This window comes from Macaca thibetana, chromosome 6 (assembly GCF_024542745.1).
Source record: "Macaca thibetana thibetana isolate TM-01 chromosome 6, ASM2454274v1, whole genome shotgun sequence".
Classification (NCBI taxonomy): Eukaryota; Metazoa; Chordata; class Mammalia; order Primates; family Cercopithecidae; genus Macaca; species Macaca thibetana.
The window spans coordinates 53,079,447-53,096,405 of record NC_065583.1 but is presented as its reverse complement, the minus strand read 5'-3'; the positions used below and the strand labels follow the sequence as shown (position 1 = coordinate 53,096,405).

The window sequence follows — 16,959 nt, the reverse complement described above, 5'->3', positions numbered from 1 at the left end:
AAATTTGCCCAAGTAACGAGCAGCCAAATGTGAATCCCCAAGACAATGGGAAAAATGTCTTCAGGGCATGTCAGAGACCTTCATGGCAGCCCCTTCCATCATGGGCCTGGAGGCCTGGGAGGAAAAAATGGTTTCCTGGGCCTGGTGCCCAGGCCCCCCACACTCAAACCCTGCTCTATGCAGCCTTGGGACATGGTGCCCTGTATCTCAGCTGTGCCAGCTCCAGCTGTGGCTAAAAGGGGCCAAAGTACAGCTCAGGCTATTGCTTCAGAGGCTGTAAGTCCTAAGCCTTGGTGGCTTCCACATGGTACTGGGCCTGTGGGTGCACAGAAGTCAAGAATTGAGGTTTGGGAACTCCACCTAGATTCTAGAGGATGTATGGAAATGTCTGGATGTTCAGGCAGAGGTGTTCTGCAGGTATAGAACCCTAATGGAGAACCTCTGCTAGGGCAGTGTGGAAGGGAAATGTGGGGTTGGAGCCCCCACACAGTCTCCACTGGGACACTGTCTAATGGAGCTGTGAGAAAAGGGCCACCATCCTCTAGACCCCAGAATGGTAGATTCACCAACAACAACTTGTACTTTGTGCCTAAAAAAGCCGCAGGCCATTTAAGATCTGATTCTGTTCCTCATTTGCCTTCTGCCATGATTGTGAGGACTCCCAGCCATGTGGGACTCTGTGTCAATTAAACCTCTTTCCTTTATAAGTTACCTATTCTCGAGTATGTCTTTATTAGCAGTGGCAGAACAGATAAATACAATGGCCATCTGCTTCTTGAGAAATTCATACTAATTATGCAGACAATAATTAGTAACATTGCTTTCTCAATATCCCCAAATACAAGTCCCAAAAAGATGTGCACAACAATTCTGGAAGCATCCCTCACTGTGTTTCCCTAACCATAAGTACATAAAAAGTGTATGTGGCCAGAGGCATTAATCCCAAAACCTAAACCAACTTACACAAAAGGAGAAACAATTACTTTCATTATTCATTTTTTTAACAGCTTTCCTGAGGTATAATTAACATACAATCAGCATCATATATTTAAAGTGTACATGTATGGTTTTACACATGTATAAACCCATCATCATTACAACCTATATAAGAACATATCCTTCACTATTTCAAGTTTCCACCAGTTCCTTTGTCACTGTTATATCCTGCCTATCCATACCTTTGCATCACTAGGCAACCACTACTCTGCAAGTTATCATAATAGTTTTAATTATCTAGAATTATATAAAAATGAAACCATAATGTATTTACTCTTTTTCAACTGTCTTCTTTTGCTCAGCCTAAATACTTTAAGGTTCATCCATAATGAACATATAAATAATTCATTACTTTTTCAATGAACAAAAGTATTCCATTGTATGAATATACAACCTGTTTCTTGATATATACACTGATGGACATTTGGGCTGTTCGCAGTTTGGCACTATTACAAATAAGACTGCTACAAGCCTTTGAGTACAAGTTTTTGTATGAATATAAGCTTTCATTTAGCTGGGGCAAATAAAGCGTGAAATAGCCTAATAATATAATATGCATATACTTAACTTTTTAAGAAACTTGACACAGTTTTCAAAAATGGTTGTACCATGTACATTCTTACAAGCAATGCATGCAGTTGAGTGATATCTCATTGTGATTTTAGTTTGCATTTCCCTAATGATGAATGATGTTGAAAATCACAATGAGATATTGCTCTACTGGACTTCATACATTGCCGGTAAGACTTCTGCTGTGATTTTGATCAGTGTTATGCTGAGTTCATGCAACAATTTTGGGAGAAGAGACACCCCACAATATTGAGTCTTCCAACTACTGAACACAGTGTATTTCTTCAATTATTAGGTCTTCTTTAATTTTGTTCAGCAATGTTTTGCAATTTTCAGCACATGGGCTTGTGCATCTTTTGCAGAATTATCCATGAGTATTACATAATAAATATGATGCTGTAAATGATATCATTTTCAACTTAGACTTTCAACTGATCATTGTTAGATACAGAAATGCCACTGACACTAGTTTGTATCCTGCAGCCTTGTTGAACTTATGAGCTCCCGTAGATTTCTGTAAAGTCCATCAGATTTTCTACATAGACAATAACGTCATCTGCAAGTAAACCAATTTTACTTCCTCCTTTCCAATATATATGACTTTTATTTCTTTGTATTGCCTATGGCCTTTGCTAGGACCAAACAGTGCAAAGTTCAGTAGAAGTGATGACAGTGACTATCCTTGCTTTGTCACTGTATTACAGTTTTTTTGGAAATGCCCTTTTCTCATGTTGAGGAAATTCTATTCAATTCTTTATCATGTTGACAGCTTTGGGAATGGATTTTGGAATCAGAATTTGTCAAATGCTTTGTCTGCTATATTTAGATGAATACTCTGATTTTTAAAAATTTGTTCATATAGTGAAATATGCTGTTTTTTAATATCATAGGATAAATCTCAATTGGCTATGATTATGCTTTTACCATATTATTAATACATTTGCTAAAATTTTGTTGAGAAATTTTATATCATGATCTATATTTATATGTTGTTTTCTTCTTGATATGTCTTTTTCTGGTTTTGGTATCAAGGTAATTTGGCCTCACAGAAGCAGCTGGGAAGTTTTAACTCCTGTTCAACTTTCTAGAGAAATCTACATAGAATTGGTATTTTTGCTTTCTTAAATGTCTGGTAGAATTCACCAGTAAAGCTTTTTGGGCCAGTAGTTTTCTTTCATGACAAGGCTTTAAGTTACGCATTCAATTTATGTAACCGATACAGGGATATTCATGCTATTTACAGCAGTCCCTTAGTATCTGCAGGGGATTGGTTCCAGGATGCCCAGAAATACCAAAATTCATAGAGGCTCAAGTTGCTGATAAAAAATTATGTAGTATTTGCATAAAACATACACACATCCATGCATATACTTTAATCTCTAGATTACCTATAGTACATAATACAAGGCAAATGCTATATAAATGGTTATCTTACTGCTAAACTTTTTTAGTTCATATTTTTTTTTGTTGTATTGTTATTTTTATTGTTATTTTCAAATATTTTTGATCCATGACTGAATCCACATGTATGGAATTCATGAATTCAAAAGGCCAACTATATTCTTCATTGAGCTTTGGCAATATATGTCTTTCAAGATATTATTCACCTTATTGTTGCTTTAGAGTTGTTCATTATCTACTTCATATTAATATGATCTTTCTTGCTACATGTTCCATGTGAAATAAAAAGGAATGTATATTATCTGCTACTGTGTGGCGAAGTATTCTATAAATATTAAATAAGTCAAGTAGATTGACAGCAGTGCTAAAGTTTTCTGTGCCCGTATTGACTCCTTATTTACTATCAATTATTGAGAGGGGCTACTGAAATCTCCATTAATTATGGACCCGTCTACACCTCCTTGCAGTTCTGTTTTTATTTCATGTATTTTGAAACTATGCTATTGAGAGAACACTTAGAATTATTACATCTTCTTGATTAACTGACCTCTCTATTATTATGAAATGGCCTTCTTTATACCTGATAATATTACTTGCTCTGAAATCTTCTTTGATATTAATTTAGTTATTCCAGCTTTAATTTGATTACTAGCCAATTATTTATTTTTATATCTTTTAGGTCTTAACTTTTTAGTGTCTTTTATCTAAAATAGATTTCTTATAGGCAGCATATAATTGGATTTTTAAAATCCTACATAACAATCTTTACCTTTTAATTGGAGTGTTGAGACCGTTTACATTTATTGTGATGATTGATATGGCTAGGTTTCAATCTACCACTTTCTGTTTGTTTTCTAGCTACCCATTTATCATTTGTTCTCCTTATCTTCTTTTGTTGCTTTCTTCTTTATTATTCCATTTTATCACCTCTTGTTGGCTTTTTAATCATTACTCTGTATTTTTAGTGCTTACTCTAAGGTTTACACTACACATCTTTAACTTATCAATGTCTATCTTCAAGTAACATAATTCTGGACATATAGTATAGGCACATCCCAGCCTCTGTGCTATTGTTTTATATATTTTACCACCACATCTACTATACACCCCACAGGACATTATAATCAATTTTTGTTCAAACAGTCAATTGTTTCCCAAAGAGAATTAAAATACTAAGGAAAAGTCTTATATATTTACCCACATAGTTATGTTTTTTGATACTTTTCATTCCTTTCAATATTTTTCAAAGAATATTCAAAACTATTTGGCAATATTTTTCTTCAGCCTAAAGAACTGCCTTAATATTTCTTACTGTGCAGGAGACTGGAAAATGAATTCTGCCCTTTTACACACTGGAAAAAAACTTTATTTTACTCTTGTTTTTGAAAGACGTTTTCTTAAATATAGAAGTCTAGGCAGAGAATTGTCTTTTTCAATTTTAGTGCTCTAAATATGCTGTTCCACTCTCTTTCACTTGCACTGTTTTGTACAAATAATTTGTTGTCATTGTTATCTTTTTTCCTCTATACAAAATGTCTCTCTTTTCTCTGGCTACTTTAAGATTTTCCCTGTATCCCTGGTATTGAGAGATTGATTATGATGTATCTTAATATAATTTTCTTCAAGTTTCTTTTGTTTGGGGATTCATTGATCTTGGGCCTGTCAGTTTATAGCATTGATCAAATTTGGAAAAATTTTCTTCAAATATATTTTTTCTGCCATCTACTATTTTGCTAGCTCTAATTATATGTATTCATTTTGCTGAAAGTTGTCACAGAGCTCACTTATGCTCTCCTATATTCTTAAGCCTTTTTTTCTTTGTGCTTTATTTTGAATAATTTGTGTTGCTATGTTTTCAGGCTCACTAGTTTTTTGTCTATAATGTCTAATCTCCCATTAATCCCATAGAGAAAATTTTTTACCTCAGACATTGTAGTTTTCATCTGTAGAAGTTCAATTTGGATTCCACATCTCTACTTAACATTTTTAATCTTTCCTCCAACTTTAGAGACATAAGGAATACCTTACAATAACTACTTTCGTCTTCCAATCTGTTAATTCTAACATCTTTGTCAGTTTGGGGTGAATTTTAGTTGATTTTATTTTTCTATTTTGATTACACTCTCCTGCTTCTTTATGCAAAATTTTTGATTGGAGATAGCTGATTAGATACCATATACTGGGATTTTTTTTTTTTTTACTTTAGTGCTTAATATTTTTGTATTCTTATAAATATTCTTAAACTTTCTAGATAGATGTTTAATCCTTTTAGTTGTTGCTTTTAAAATGTATTCTCCACAGCCAGAGGAGCATTTAGTCTACAGTTAATTGTTCTCCACTATTGAAGCAACACCTTTCTGAGTACTCTAACCAATGCCCCACCAATTATGCGACCCTCTAATCTGGTTAGAGAGGAAGGCAGTATTTCCAGGCTTACGTGCACTCTAAGTATTGTTCCTTTCACTCCTTTCAAGCAGTTCCTTCTCCAGTCTCAGATAGATTCCTCACATGAATGTGATTGTCAGTACTCTGCTGAAAACTTGAGAGACAGCCTCTGTAGATGTCCAAAGTTCTCTCTATATACCTGTTTCCTCTCCAGGATTCTGCCCTGAGAACTCTAGCCATCTTGATCTCCCCAGAACTTAGGAAGTCAGCTAGGCTGTGCCTGGATTTTCTCACTCCATAGCACAGAAGTTGGTTTCCCTGGGCCACACTGGAAGAAGAATTGCCTTGGGCCACACATAAAATACACTAACGATAGCTGATGACCAAAAAGAGAAAAAAAAAAACCAAAAAACAAACTCATAATGGCTTAAGAAAGTTTACGAATTTGTGTTGGGCTGCATTCAAAGCTCTCCTGGGCTGCATGAGCCGTGGGCCACAGGTGGGGCAAACTTCCAGGTCGTAGCACAGCCTGGAAAAACGCTTTCAGGCAGCAAGCTGGGGAAGTCAAAACGGTTCACATTGTTGTTTCCCTTCTCTCACGTGTCACTGTTTTTTGTTGCTTAGTGTCCAATATCATGAAAACCACATTTTCATATGTTCTGTTCCGTATTTTGTTCTTTTCAGGCAGTAAGGCTAATTTATTCCTGTTAGTCTATCTTGGCTAAACACAGAAGTCTGAATTTTGTGTTAAGCTTTATGAGTTTTGAACATTTTAGATTATATACATAAAGAAGTTCTGAGCCTATGAATTCAGAGTCATAGTCTGAAATATACATATATGTGTGTGTATTGCCTAGACTAGATAAGAAAATAATCCCTAAACGACAAGCCATCCCTTTAATTCAATGGCATCATGTACCTTGTTACCAGTACTCATACTGAACTGACACAATATAGTTCTAAAGAGTGGAAATACATTACTTTTGCAATGTCCTGTTTCACTAGAATCAAAGTTGAGGATAAGTATATGGGTTCTGAGGTTATACCACCAGTGTGCCAATCCTACTTTCTTCCCTTATTAGCTGAGTGAACATGAGAAAATTGCTTCACTTCTTTAGGCCTCCATTTTTTTATTCATAGTGTTATGCTAAAAAATATTTTGGGTCGTTAAAAATATTAATTCCTCTAAAGTAGTTATCATAGTAAAAGTCCAATAAATGTTATCTTCCCTCCAAATTATACAATTTCCAATTTATATTAAAAATCTAATTTTTGTACACATAAAGCATAATCTCAGTGAAATATTATATAAATTTAATCTAGCAGACATGCAGTGAGTTCCCCTAAGAGATTCCACCCTTCATTCTTTTCTGTTTGCCACTCCAGAATGACGTTTGTGGAGAACTGCTTTCAAGTATACAAGTCATTCATAGCTCCTCTACTCAGGGTCTACTTGAGGGTACAGAAGGCAGCCTCTAGACTCCAGCATTTCAGACTTTGTAAATTAAGGTCCGTGTCTATTTTTCCTTAAGTCTCTGTGAACATTCAAGGACCTTTATTATCTCTATACTTATTTTTATCCTATTTCTTCTACTTGGAATCCCCCATGCTTATGCAGTCACATGTATGATGTGTCTTCCATTATGCTGCACTGTGTGGAGTATAAGAAACACAAAGGCAATTTTAGATAAGTATCTCTGCTCTTAAGAGGCCTGCAGCCAAGCAAATACACAGCCACAACGCAATGAAGAGGGCTATTCTAGAGGAATGGATATACGGCAGGTAAAAGGACAGACTGCCTTATTTTTGCCAGCTAAATAAGATGGGGGTAGGAAGGTAGGGTGGTCAAGGAAAGCATCACAGATGAACTGATCTCTATACTGTTTGAAAAACTCTGACCTACTTCTTCGTTCAGATTCAGCAATATGCAAATCTATAGATTACAAGTACTTGGCTTAAGTAAACTCTACATATATGTAAGTTACATTGTAAAATGCTTAGAATAATAACTTGTGTAGAGGAAAAGGGCAAACTAAGACATTTTCAAAAGACCAGTTAAGTAATGAGTAACTGCTAATAAGAACACTGATATTTATAATAAAAACATGTCAAAACAAGTAGGGTCTAATTCAACTGCATAAAAAGCAAGGTCGCGATAATGATATACAATATTTTCCAGTCAATCTATAATGTTACCAAAAATCCCACAAAAGGTAACATAGTGAAACTTATGCTGTTCACAACTGATGTCCCAGAGATCCTGAAATAGTCTCTCTCTCTCCCAACAGGACTATGTTATCTAAGAGAGCATATCAGGCCAGGCGCGGTGGCTCACGTCTGTAATCCCAGCACTTTTGGAGGCCAAGACGGGTGGCTCACCTGAGGTCAGGAGTTTGAGACCGGCCTGGCCAACATGGCAAAACCCCATCTCTTCTAAAATAACAAAAAAATTAGCGAGGTGTGGTGATGCAAGCCTGTAATCTCAGCTACTCAGGAGGCTGAGACAGGAGAATTGCTTGAACCCAGGAGGCGGAAGTTGCAATGGGCCAAGATCACGTCACTGCACTCCAGCCTGGGCAACAAAGCGGGACTCCATAAAAAAAAAAAAAAGCATATCAGATCTCGGCTTTACTTTTTAAATCATAGCTGATCATTTATTGAGCAGTTAACTTGGTGCTGGACACAGGCCACGGCACTTCATTTCTCATTTAAATCTCATCTCAGGATTGTGAACTTCTCTTAAAGTATCCACTGTATTCCAAGTCTTTCCACTGTCAATAAAAACATCATTAAGCCTTATTTGTACGACTTAAGTAGGTCACAACATTCTTTTTTCTCCCCCTGGAGAGTCCATTTTCGAATATTCTATTTCTAATAACCAGCCACCACATCTATCATTTTGATAACGGGGGAATCGTCTTAAAAAGATATTAGCATTGATGACCATTATTTATTTCATTCATTGGATGCCAGGCATTATATCATTCAATCTTCACAAAAATGATTCAAAGTTAACATAATAGATGTGCATTATATATGTACAAACAGGCATCAGAGAGGGCAATCACATTTCTAAAGTTACACAGGTTTTAATATTAAGCTTTGATTTCGACTACAGCCTGCGTTCTAAAAATACAAGTAACACTTAGTGGAAGCTTACCATGTGTCAGGCACACTGCCTATTGTGTGTCAGGTGTTTAACACATTATTGCTTTTAATCTTTCCAATGAATCTATGAGGTGATTATGGGTCCACAACTGTTTATCTGAAACCGCTGGAGACAGGCGTTATTTAAGAATTTGTAACTTCTGAAATATACGGTATTTGTTACATCACTTCCCCCATATACATGCACATCTGATTTAATTACCTTTGAGTAAATTCTATATAATCACATCTGATTACATTTAATTTGTGTGTGTCTGGTAGTTTCGCCTTGTTTCTACACCAATTAACCTCTAATGTCTTTTAATCTGATGTTGAAACAGGAAAACAGAAAAAATATTTATGGAGATAAAAATAAAATATTCTAGCCTTTGTATTTTATATTGCAGGTTTCCCTGCCTCTAGGTAAACCAAAATCAAAGAGCGAGCTGGAATAAATGAAATACACATTGCTTTTGTTCAAAAGAGAATAAAGTATCAGGATCTACTGGGCTGCCAAAAGTTCAATCTTATTTTACAGATCTAAACAGCAAAGGCTTAAATCGAGGATTAAGAAGTGAAAGCCTGGCCTCTCCCAGATAGATCAATCAGTGAATTGATTTTTCTCCCAGATTTAAGTCCTTCCTTCATACAACACCAAGCGTCTCCACTTCTCGTCTAGCATTACATCTCTCTTTTCTTATCTTCATTTTCTTCTTCCCCTCTTTTTCTTCCACTTCCCACTGTCTGCTTTTTCTTCTCTAATTTTCTTTCCCTTCTGTTCTTAATGGCATTCAAGATAAGGGTACCATCTGAGCCAGTGCCAAAAAGTTAAGTTCCCACAGATCTTTTGCTATTTCTCTGATGCCCATTTAAGGCTAAGTTTAGCTTAGAGAGTGCAAGGTTATAAAGTGCTCTTCTTAACGGCCTCACAAGTGCAGAAATATGTGTGTGTGTGTGTGCGCCTGAGGGTGCATGTGAGTCTGACATCTGTAGTTGGTAACATTCTCTCTCTGCTTATTGTAATTTTCATTCTACTAAATTTTCAGAGTGCAAGAAAAAGAGAGACATTTTATTTCTGCACAATAAATATCAGCTTAGTAATTAAGGTAATTGGTCATGAATTATGGAGTTTAAACAATGTTAGTATAAGATTTAATCATGATATATCACAGGAATTAGTCTGATACTGCTTTTCCCACTGTAGTAAGCTATGTTTTTCCATTCTACATTCATTTGACTGAAAGAAAGACTTTTGTAACTTGTCCTGCATTAGGGAGCATTTTCGAGCTCTCCTACTTTTTGTTCCTACTCCTATTGTGGTATTTACTGTGTCTTATTGCATCCTCATGTGTAAAGTAGATGACTAGTTTTTCAATAATTTGTTTCTCATTAATAAGAAGTATATATTGGTTTTTCTTATAATTCAAGTTCCAAGTACTTAGCCTAATACTTTAAGAGTACTCAACAAATATTGGATGAATAAGTATTAAATATTTATTTTAAAAATTAGTTTAGTTACACTCTGGAATATTCTAATCTGTGGTTAAAAAGGTAAATGGAAGTAAACACTCCAAAGCACTTATATCTTACTCTTGTATCTTGCTTTTCCTTTTGTGTTATTACAACATGCAGTACAACTATAACAATCTGTAGCATATTTAGTAACACAAAGAAGCAAGATATAAGGATATTTCACGTTACAAAAGAGCAAATTCTAGTAAGAAAGGAAAGATCCCATTTTTTTAAACACTACATGCATGTGCAGTAGAAAAATGACTCAAGTTACAGTCTCCAAGATGTTAATGGTAATTAATCTTAAATGTAGGCGTTATGAATAATTTGATTCTCATCTTTCATCTTGTTTTATTTCTAAATTATTTTATAATAAACATGCATTACATTTTAAAACAGAAAACTACAATGGAACGTATTTTCTTAAAAACATTCTTTATCCATTTCTTGAAAGTATCAAATTCACTGTGTACAGAATTCTATGTAATACCAGCTTGTTCTCTTCACCATATTCCCTATATTCCTGGTCATACTACTAATTTGCTATGTTACTTGAATGTTCATAAGCTGTACAATCACCCTGCATGCTTTATAATACATTCCAAGTCCTTTGGGTTAACAAGTATATCAGTTATTTCTAAATGAACTTGAGTCTGGGTCTACAGTATTCCCAGAATTAAGGAAAACCGAAATTTGTCCGTGTTTACAACTACTCTTGGAGGATTTGGGTAAGGTCTAAGTAGATTTAGTGGCTATTACAGTTACTTTACTTCCTGAAGTGTGGGTGAGTAAATAAAAATGTATACAATAATTGAAGAGTTTATAATTAGACTCCAAGTTGCCAGCATGGACACCTGAGTGGCAGGTTGTGGTTGACTCCTTTTAGAGAAGTTGTCATCATCATCTTCCCACTAAATTAGACTATATGGGATCTTACACATCTGCTAAATGTCCTCGTTGGACAGCAGCAGAATAATGCAGAGTTCCAGCAAGCAGGACTCTGATGAGCAGGACTGTTTTGTGATGGGGTGAGTGAGTGAGAGCCCCTGACCAGAGATATTCAGGCAGAGATGGAGTGACTCCTTCTCAGCACGCTTTTAGACCTGGGTTCACGCATTAGTTTCTATAACTGGATGATTTCATAAAAGGTAACCTAAATGGAAATCAATCTATGTTCATTTTACATAAAGGCTTGAAAGTTTAGATTTTTTGAACTCTAACATTTGCAACTTGATCTCACCTTTTTTTTTTTTTATGGAAGATGCAGATTAACAAAAGTCATTTTTCTTTAAAGTGTCAATAATTAAAAAGTAATTTTCTAGTCCTTGTTTCCTTTAAGTTGTACTAAAAAATGTACACTTTAAAGGAAATGTTACTAAGCACCAGATTATTTGAAATTTTACACAATTTGCATACTATTTTAAGGAAGTCATGTTTACATGATAAAAACCATTTGTAGTAGTAATTTATATATAACTTAAAAGGGTCTAGGATATACTTCTAACAGATGGGCCTTATATAAACCTCAAGGAAAATTCCATTACAAAAGAAGATTTCAACAATCCTTTAAGTCAAAAAAGTTGAAAGGAGGACTCTAGACAGGCCACATTTGTGATCAAGTAATCATCTATTTGGTTCAGAAAATCCTTAGGTAAATGTATTTCTTGTCTACCCAACCCCTCCAAGTTTCTACTGATAAAACATAAAGTACATTTTAAGTATTAGGGGAAAAAACTCATCGAGTCTCAACATCGAATGCTGACTCCGTTTCTGTTTAATCTCAAGCGTATATTAAGTGAGATATTTATCTTTTTTTCAAATTACATTTGTTTGGAAAGAGATACATAAAGAATTCAGTACTTTCATATGCCATGGCCACAAATGAGCTGCCTGCATTTTACAATTAGCCTGTTGTCACAAGAACTGTTTTTTTTTTTTTTTATGCTAAGTATAAAAGGTCATTGTACATATTAGCAAGTGTGAAAAGAGAACTCCAAAGAAGTTCAGGTTACCCAGCACCCAGACTCAAGTTAAATACCATAATCACGCCAGCCATTGGTTACTAGTCAGTCTCTGGGTCTAGATACCAGTCTGCCAAAAGCCCAGATAGCTGGAAAAGCAGCCACGTTTTATCATATGACTGATCCCAGGAGGCCAATTTAAAGGGAAATTGTGTGTTCTACATTAAGGAGGAACAAATATCTCTGATTTTACAAGGGTCTTTTTTTAAGAGAACAAAGAATATATATTTTGAAATTCAGTAATTTTAAAATATATATGTAAACTTCAAACGTTAACAGGAAACATGAGCTTACTCACTAACTTCAACATAAGTGAGTTACTCTTTTTGCGTCTACACAGACACAATGTTTCTTGAAAAAAATTATGAACTTCATTTTCAGTAGAACGGGTTATTATACATGTATAAATTCAATGTAAAACATCTTTTTAAAATACTAAAGTTCATGGTTGCTATGTAAGAGTGGAACTTGCTAACTCCTTTAGAAGAAACGAAGCTTTAGAACTTCCATCTGAAGGGTAGCAAGTAATAAGACTTTTAAGAAACAAACCAGCATTTAAAAAATATCCCTAAGGGTAATCCATTAGCTAATTAATCTTATATTTTTTTCTGAAAACATGCTACTGTACATGTAAAATATATGGAAGTCTTTATTGAATTCTCAGAAATTAATGAGGACTAACAAATCTAATGAATGAATAACTGTTGAAGAATAATGACGCAATTCCTGGAAGCCTCTGAGTTGAAACTACTCACCCAATTTCTTTGCCAATTACAACTTGATTTTGAAATCTGCTTCAGGATGAAAGAGCTACAAAGTTTACAAGACTCCCAGAAAAATGAAGATCATCTCTACCAATTAATGTTTGAAATTTTAAATTTATTCTACATTATATGATGTTCAAATAAACTTAGCGTTATCTAAGAAATATGTGTTATTCCATTCTGAATAATTTATCTTTTTATGCTAACATTTCATAATTAATTTTTCTTTCCCAAATAAAAGCATCTGGTAAAGACATTTAAATTCATCCTAAGTGTAACATTAAACTCTATCATTTGTGGAATGTACTTCAGTTCCAAGAAATCTCAATTACATTAAAAATAACAAAAATACTTTGATGTATATATACATCCAAATGTATGTGAAAAAATATTTTACTTTTCAAACTTCACCATATAATTGTAATTTCTCAGTTTCTTCTCAAGATTAAACTTGAAAAGCAAGATGAAGTTTTGTCAGGGTAATGAGTATAATTTTTAAAATATAAGGCTTATTTCACCACTCAAAGCCTCTATACATATATAAGCCTTGATCCCTACTTATCTGTAATATTTCATTGACATAATTTCATATATTCTAGTTTCACAATAAAGAAAGTTCTGTACAACAAGCTCTGGAAAAATGCACTGAGTATGTAAATAACAATGAATGATTATGTAATATTACTTTAAAGCTCAAGCTTGTTTGTACTGTTATGGATCAGCGCTAGTTACTTCTCACATTTTATAAAGTTTAACTTCTTTGATATGTCATGAAGCTGTTTGCCATCAGGACATTATTTTAGGTAGCTTACACACAGCATACACACTCTTTTGCTTCTTTGCTACTTGTGACCTGGGAGACCAGGAGTCAGGCTTCCGCAGGCCTAGAGGGAGCCAGCAAACTCCAGCCACTCCCCTCACGCCACTGCACTGCCCTGCACTGCAACTCAGCTCAACCTAAGAGATCACACTCTCTAGAACCCTTGAAACATAAATATTCCCATGATCCATAATGAGGGATCAATGCCAGAGATTTTCAGCAGTCTATAAGTCATGAGTTTAACTGCTATTCAAATCAAAGTAAATTGGTTTCACATTGGCTTGACCGACCATTTACATGAATAAGTTGGACAATGTGGGATGCCTACCCAGCATCCATCCCTCCACTCCTTTTCTCTTACCCAAAGGAAGCTCTATTGGCTTCAGATACCCAATCATCCCTTCCATGTGAATCTGGGGAAGCTTAAATCATCTCCTGCTGCAAGGACAGGTCCTGATAAGTCTACGTCAAACATATTACCACCACCGCCACCCACTTTGCCATGAACCGTTTTAAAACTCAAGCTTAAGCCATGCAGCATACAAAGTATCTCTGGAGGCTATTGCTGGTCCACAGTTGGAGGTGATGTTTTCTGTCTCAAGAGGTGAAAAGGAAACATGTTTCCTGAGTGACTGCTGACAGCCATCTTACAAGCACAAAGAATTTCATGGTAGGATAAAAAGTGAAACATAAAGGAGGGCGGGGTCAAGAGAAACAGAGTAACAGGGTAAAAGCCTTTATCACATCCTACCTGAGGCCCACTAGCTTGGGACTTTTTGTTGTGAAATGCTATACATTTCCTTATTGCTTAGGACAATTTATGTCAGATTTTGTGGGGTTTGCAGTCAAGGATATCCTGACACTATTTCATTTTTAACAGAAGCAGTTCTTTCAACAATGCCTCCTAATTTGAATTAAGCACATTATTAGAATTTGCCATCAGCCACTCACTCAAAATTACCCCAGAGCCATAGCCCCAGAGTTGGTTGCCCAAACTGAGTTCACTGGTGGAAAAAGTTGAGATGCTTTTGCCACTATTAGTTATGTCTCAAAATCTTACTATTCAACTTAGAGACATAATCAAAGAAGAGTAAAAATACGATTTCGTTAGCAGAATCTTCATTGAATAACAAAAAATTGCACATTTTTACAATAAAATAGACTTCTTCAGAAAGTGGGGTTCTCATTTCTCTTCTTACCTCTTTCACACTGTGGACCAGTGAATCCATAAACACAAGCACAGCGGTTGGGTCCGATACAGCGTCCACCATTCTGACACCCATTTTCACAGACAGCTGCATACAAAAACAGCAAGAAGCTCATTATACAGCCAGTCTCCAAGCACAATATAGTAGTACAGTGATGCTGCCCATAAAGGATCTTATGTTAAATTACAGTAAATTACATTAAATTAAACTGCAATTTGTGTAAATTACACAGGTTAAAGTTCACATCTTAAATTTAAGTAAATATATTTAAGTATATTCAGACAAAAGCTTACACACGTCATGTAAATCACACTGTTAAGCAAGTGTTTGGTAAAAGGTTTTTTTTTTTTTTAATCAGAATCATATTCACTGGCTCTCATGCTCATTTAGTGAGAATGTAACTACTCAACCCTCAATTTCCATCTACTAACCCTATAATCTATATTTTCACTGGTAATAAATGAATAAAATATGAAGAAATGAAAGAAGAAAGAGGCTGATTGAGGTAGCACAGGAAAGGAGCAGGAGGGGAAAATGTAATAAGAAAAAATAAAAATGATATGGCAATAAAGGGAAAAAGCAAAATTCAGAGAAGAAAAGGAAGCAAAGCGGGGAAAAAAGGTAAAGCTGGAAGGGCAAAACCAAGAAAAGGGGGGAAAATGCCATCAATGTTAGCTATAAAATGCCAAAAGAAGTAACCAATGTGTAGACTATGTGCAGGTCATAGAAGAAAATAAAGGGAAAAAAAAAACTGTGTAAGCATAATATGTTCTTTCATATAAAATTAACTCACAATCCAAATGTTTCCAAAGTCATGCTGACAAACACGCAACACACACTCTCTTTTGCTCCTTTAGCCTTGTGACCTGGGAGATCAGAAGTTAGGGTTCCATGAGCCCAGAGGGAGCCAGTAAACTTGAACCACTCCCCTCTCCGCACTGCACTGCCCTGCACTGCAGCTCGGCTCGGTCTAAAAGATCACACTCTCTAGAATCCTTGGAACCTTAGTATTCCTGTGATCCATAATGAAGAGAACTGAATTCAAGAATCACGTCTCCTCCAGGACAAAATACTGATACTGAGAGTGTGTCTCCCAATCTACCCACCCTATTGAAACATTTGTCCTCACAAATGAGTTAGAGGATTATATTCTATGACCTGTGTCCATAAATGGAGATGAAGGACACTAATTATTCAAATTAAAGGGAAGTGGAGGGGAAAGGACTTCACATGAGGTACGTATCAAAAATGGGAAACTCAGTAAGTATACTGATATCTAGTAGCACAGTAATGCTGCTATTTCCTTATCAGGTATGTTGAACCAGATAGACTGCCTATCATCTCCAGAATGCATGGAGTGATTTCTGTTCTGCTAATAATGGTCAGAAGACCAAAACGCACTTGGAAATGAAAGATGATCTTGACCTTAAAGAGTCACTGTGCCAATGGCCTCAGAGGCATTTGTTGATAGTTACACTTCAATTAAAGGCATGATTCTGTGTGTCACTGCACGAGTACAGCTCCCTAGGAACCACACCTTTCTGCTTCTTCACCTGTCTCCAGCTGAGTCCTATACAGCACTTCCCACCCATCACTGCCTTGAAATATGGGCAGACTTGAAATATAAGTAAATACGAAGCAGAAAGGAAAAGGAAAAAAGGCCACAAGGAGCATGAAAAAAATAAAGATGGATGGGAAGGTGGGAAAAAACAAAACCCATCAGAGCATTCTGTGCAGTAATTCCATAGAAACAATTGTCAGGATTTGAAGATTTCTACATGCACGTGTATGTTCATTGCAGCACTATTCACAATAGCAAAGACATGGAATCAACCCAAATGCCCATCAATGATACACTGGATAAAGAAAATGTGGCACATATACACCATGGAATACTATGCAGCCAAAAAAAGGAACAAGATAATGTCCTTTGCAGGGACATGGATGGAGGTGGAAGCCATTATCCTCAGCAAACTAACACAGGAACAGAAAACCAAACATCACATGTTCTCATTTATAAGCGGGAGCTGAACGATGAGAACACATGGACACTGGGAGAGGAACACCACACACTGGGGCCTGTCTAGGGAGTGCAGGGGGAGGGAGAGCTTCAGGATAAATAGCTAATGCATGCA

The 16,959-nt window shown here is 35.7% G+C and overlaps 2 protein-coding genes across 2 annotated transcripts in view; one reads left to right on the top strand and one right to left on the bottom strand.

Moving 5' to 3' along the window:
- ISOC1 (isochorismatase domain containing 1) overlaps positions 1-16,959 on the top strand; it is a 1,173,170-nt gene that overhangs the window by 570,982 nt on the left and 585,229 nt on the right. The window lies entirely within an intron of this gene.
- The window catches only part of FBN2 (fibrillin 2), a 270,516-nt gene that overhangs the window by 236,319 nt on the left and 17,238 nt on the right, over positions 1-16,959 (bottom strand). Inside the window, exon 5 of the mRNA XM_050795748.1 lies at positions 14,816-14,911. Coding sequence (XP_050651705.1) covers positions 14,816-14,911 — 96 coding nt within the window. The remainder of the gene's footprint in view (positions 1-14,815; positions 14,912-16,959) is intronic.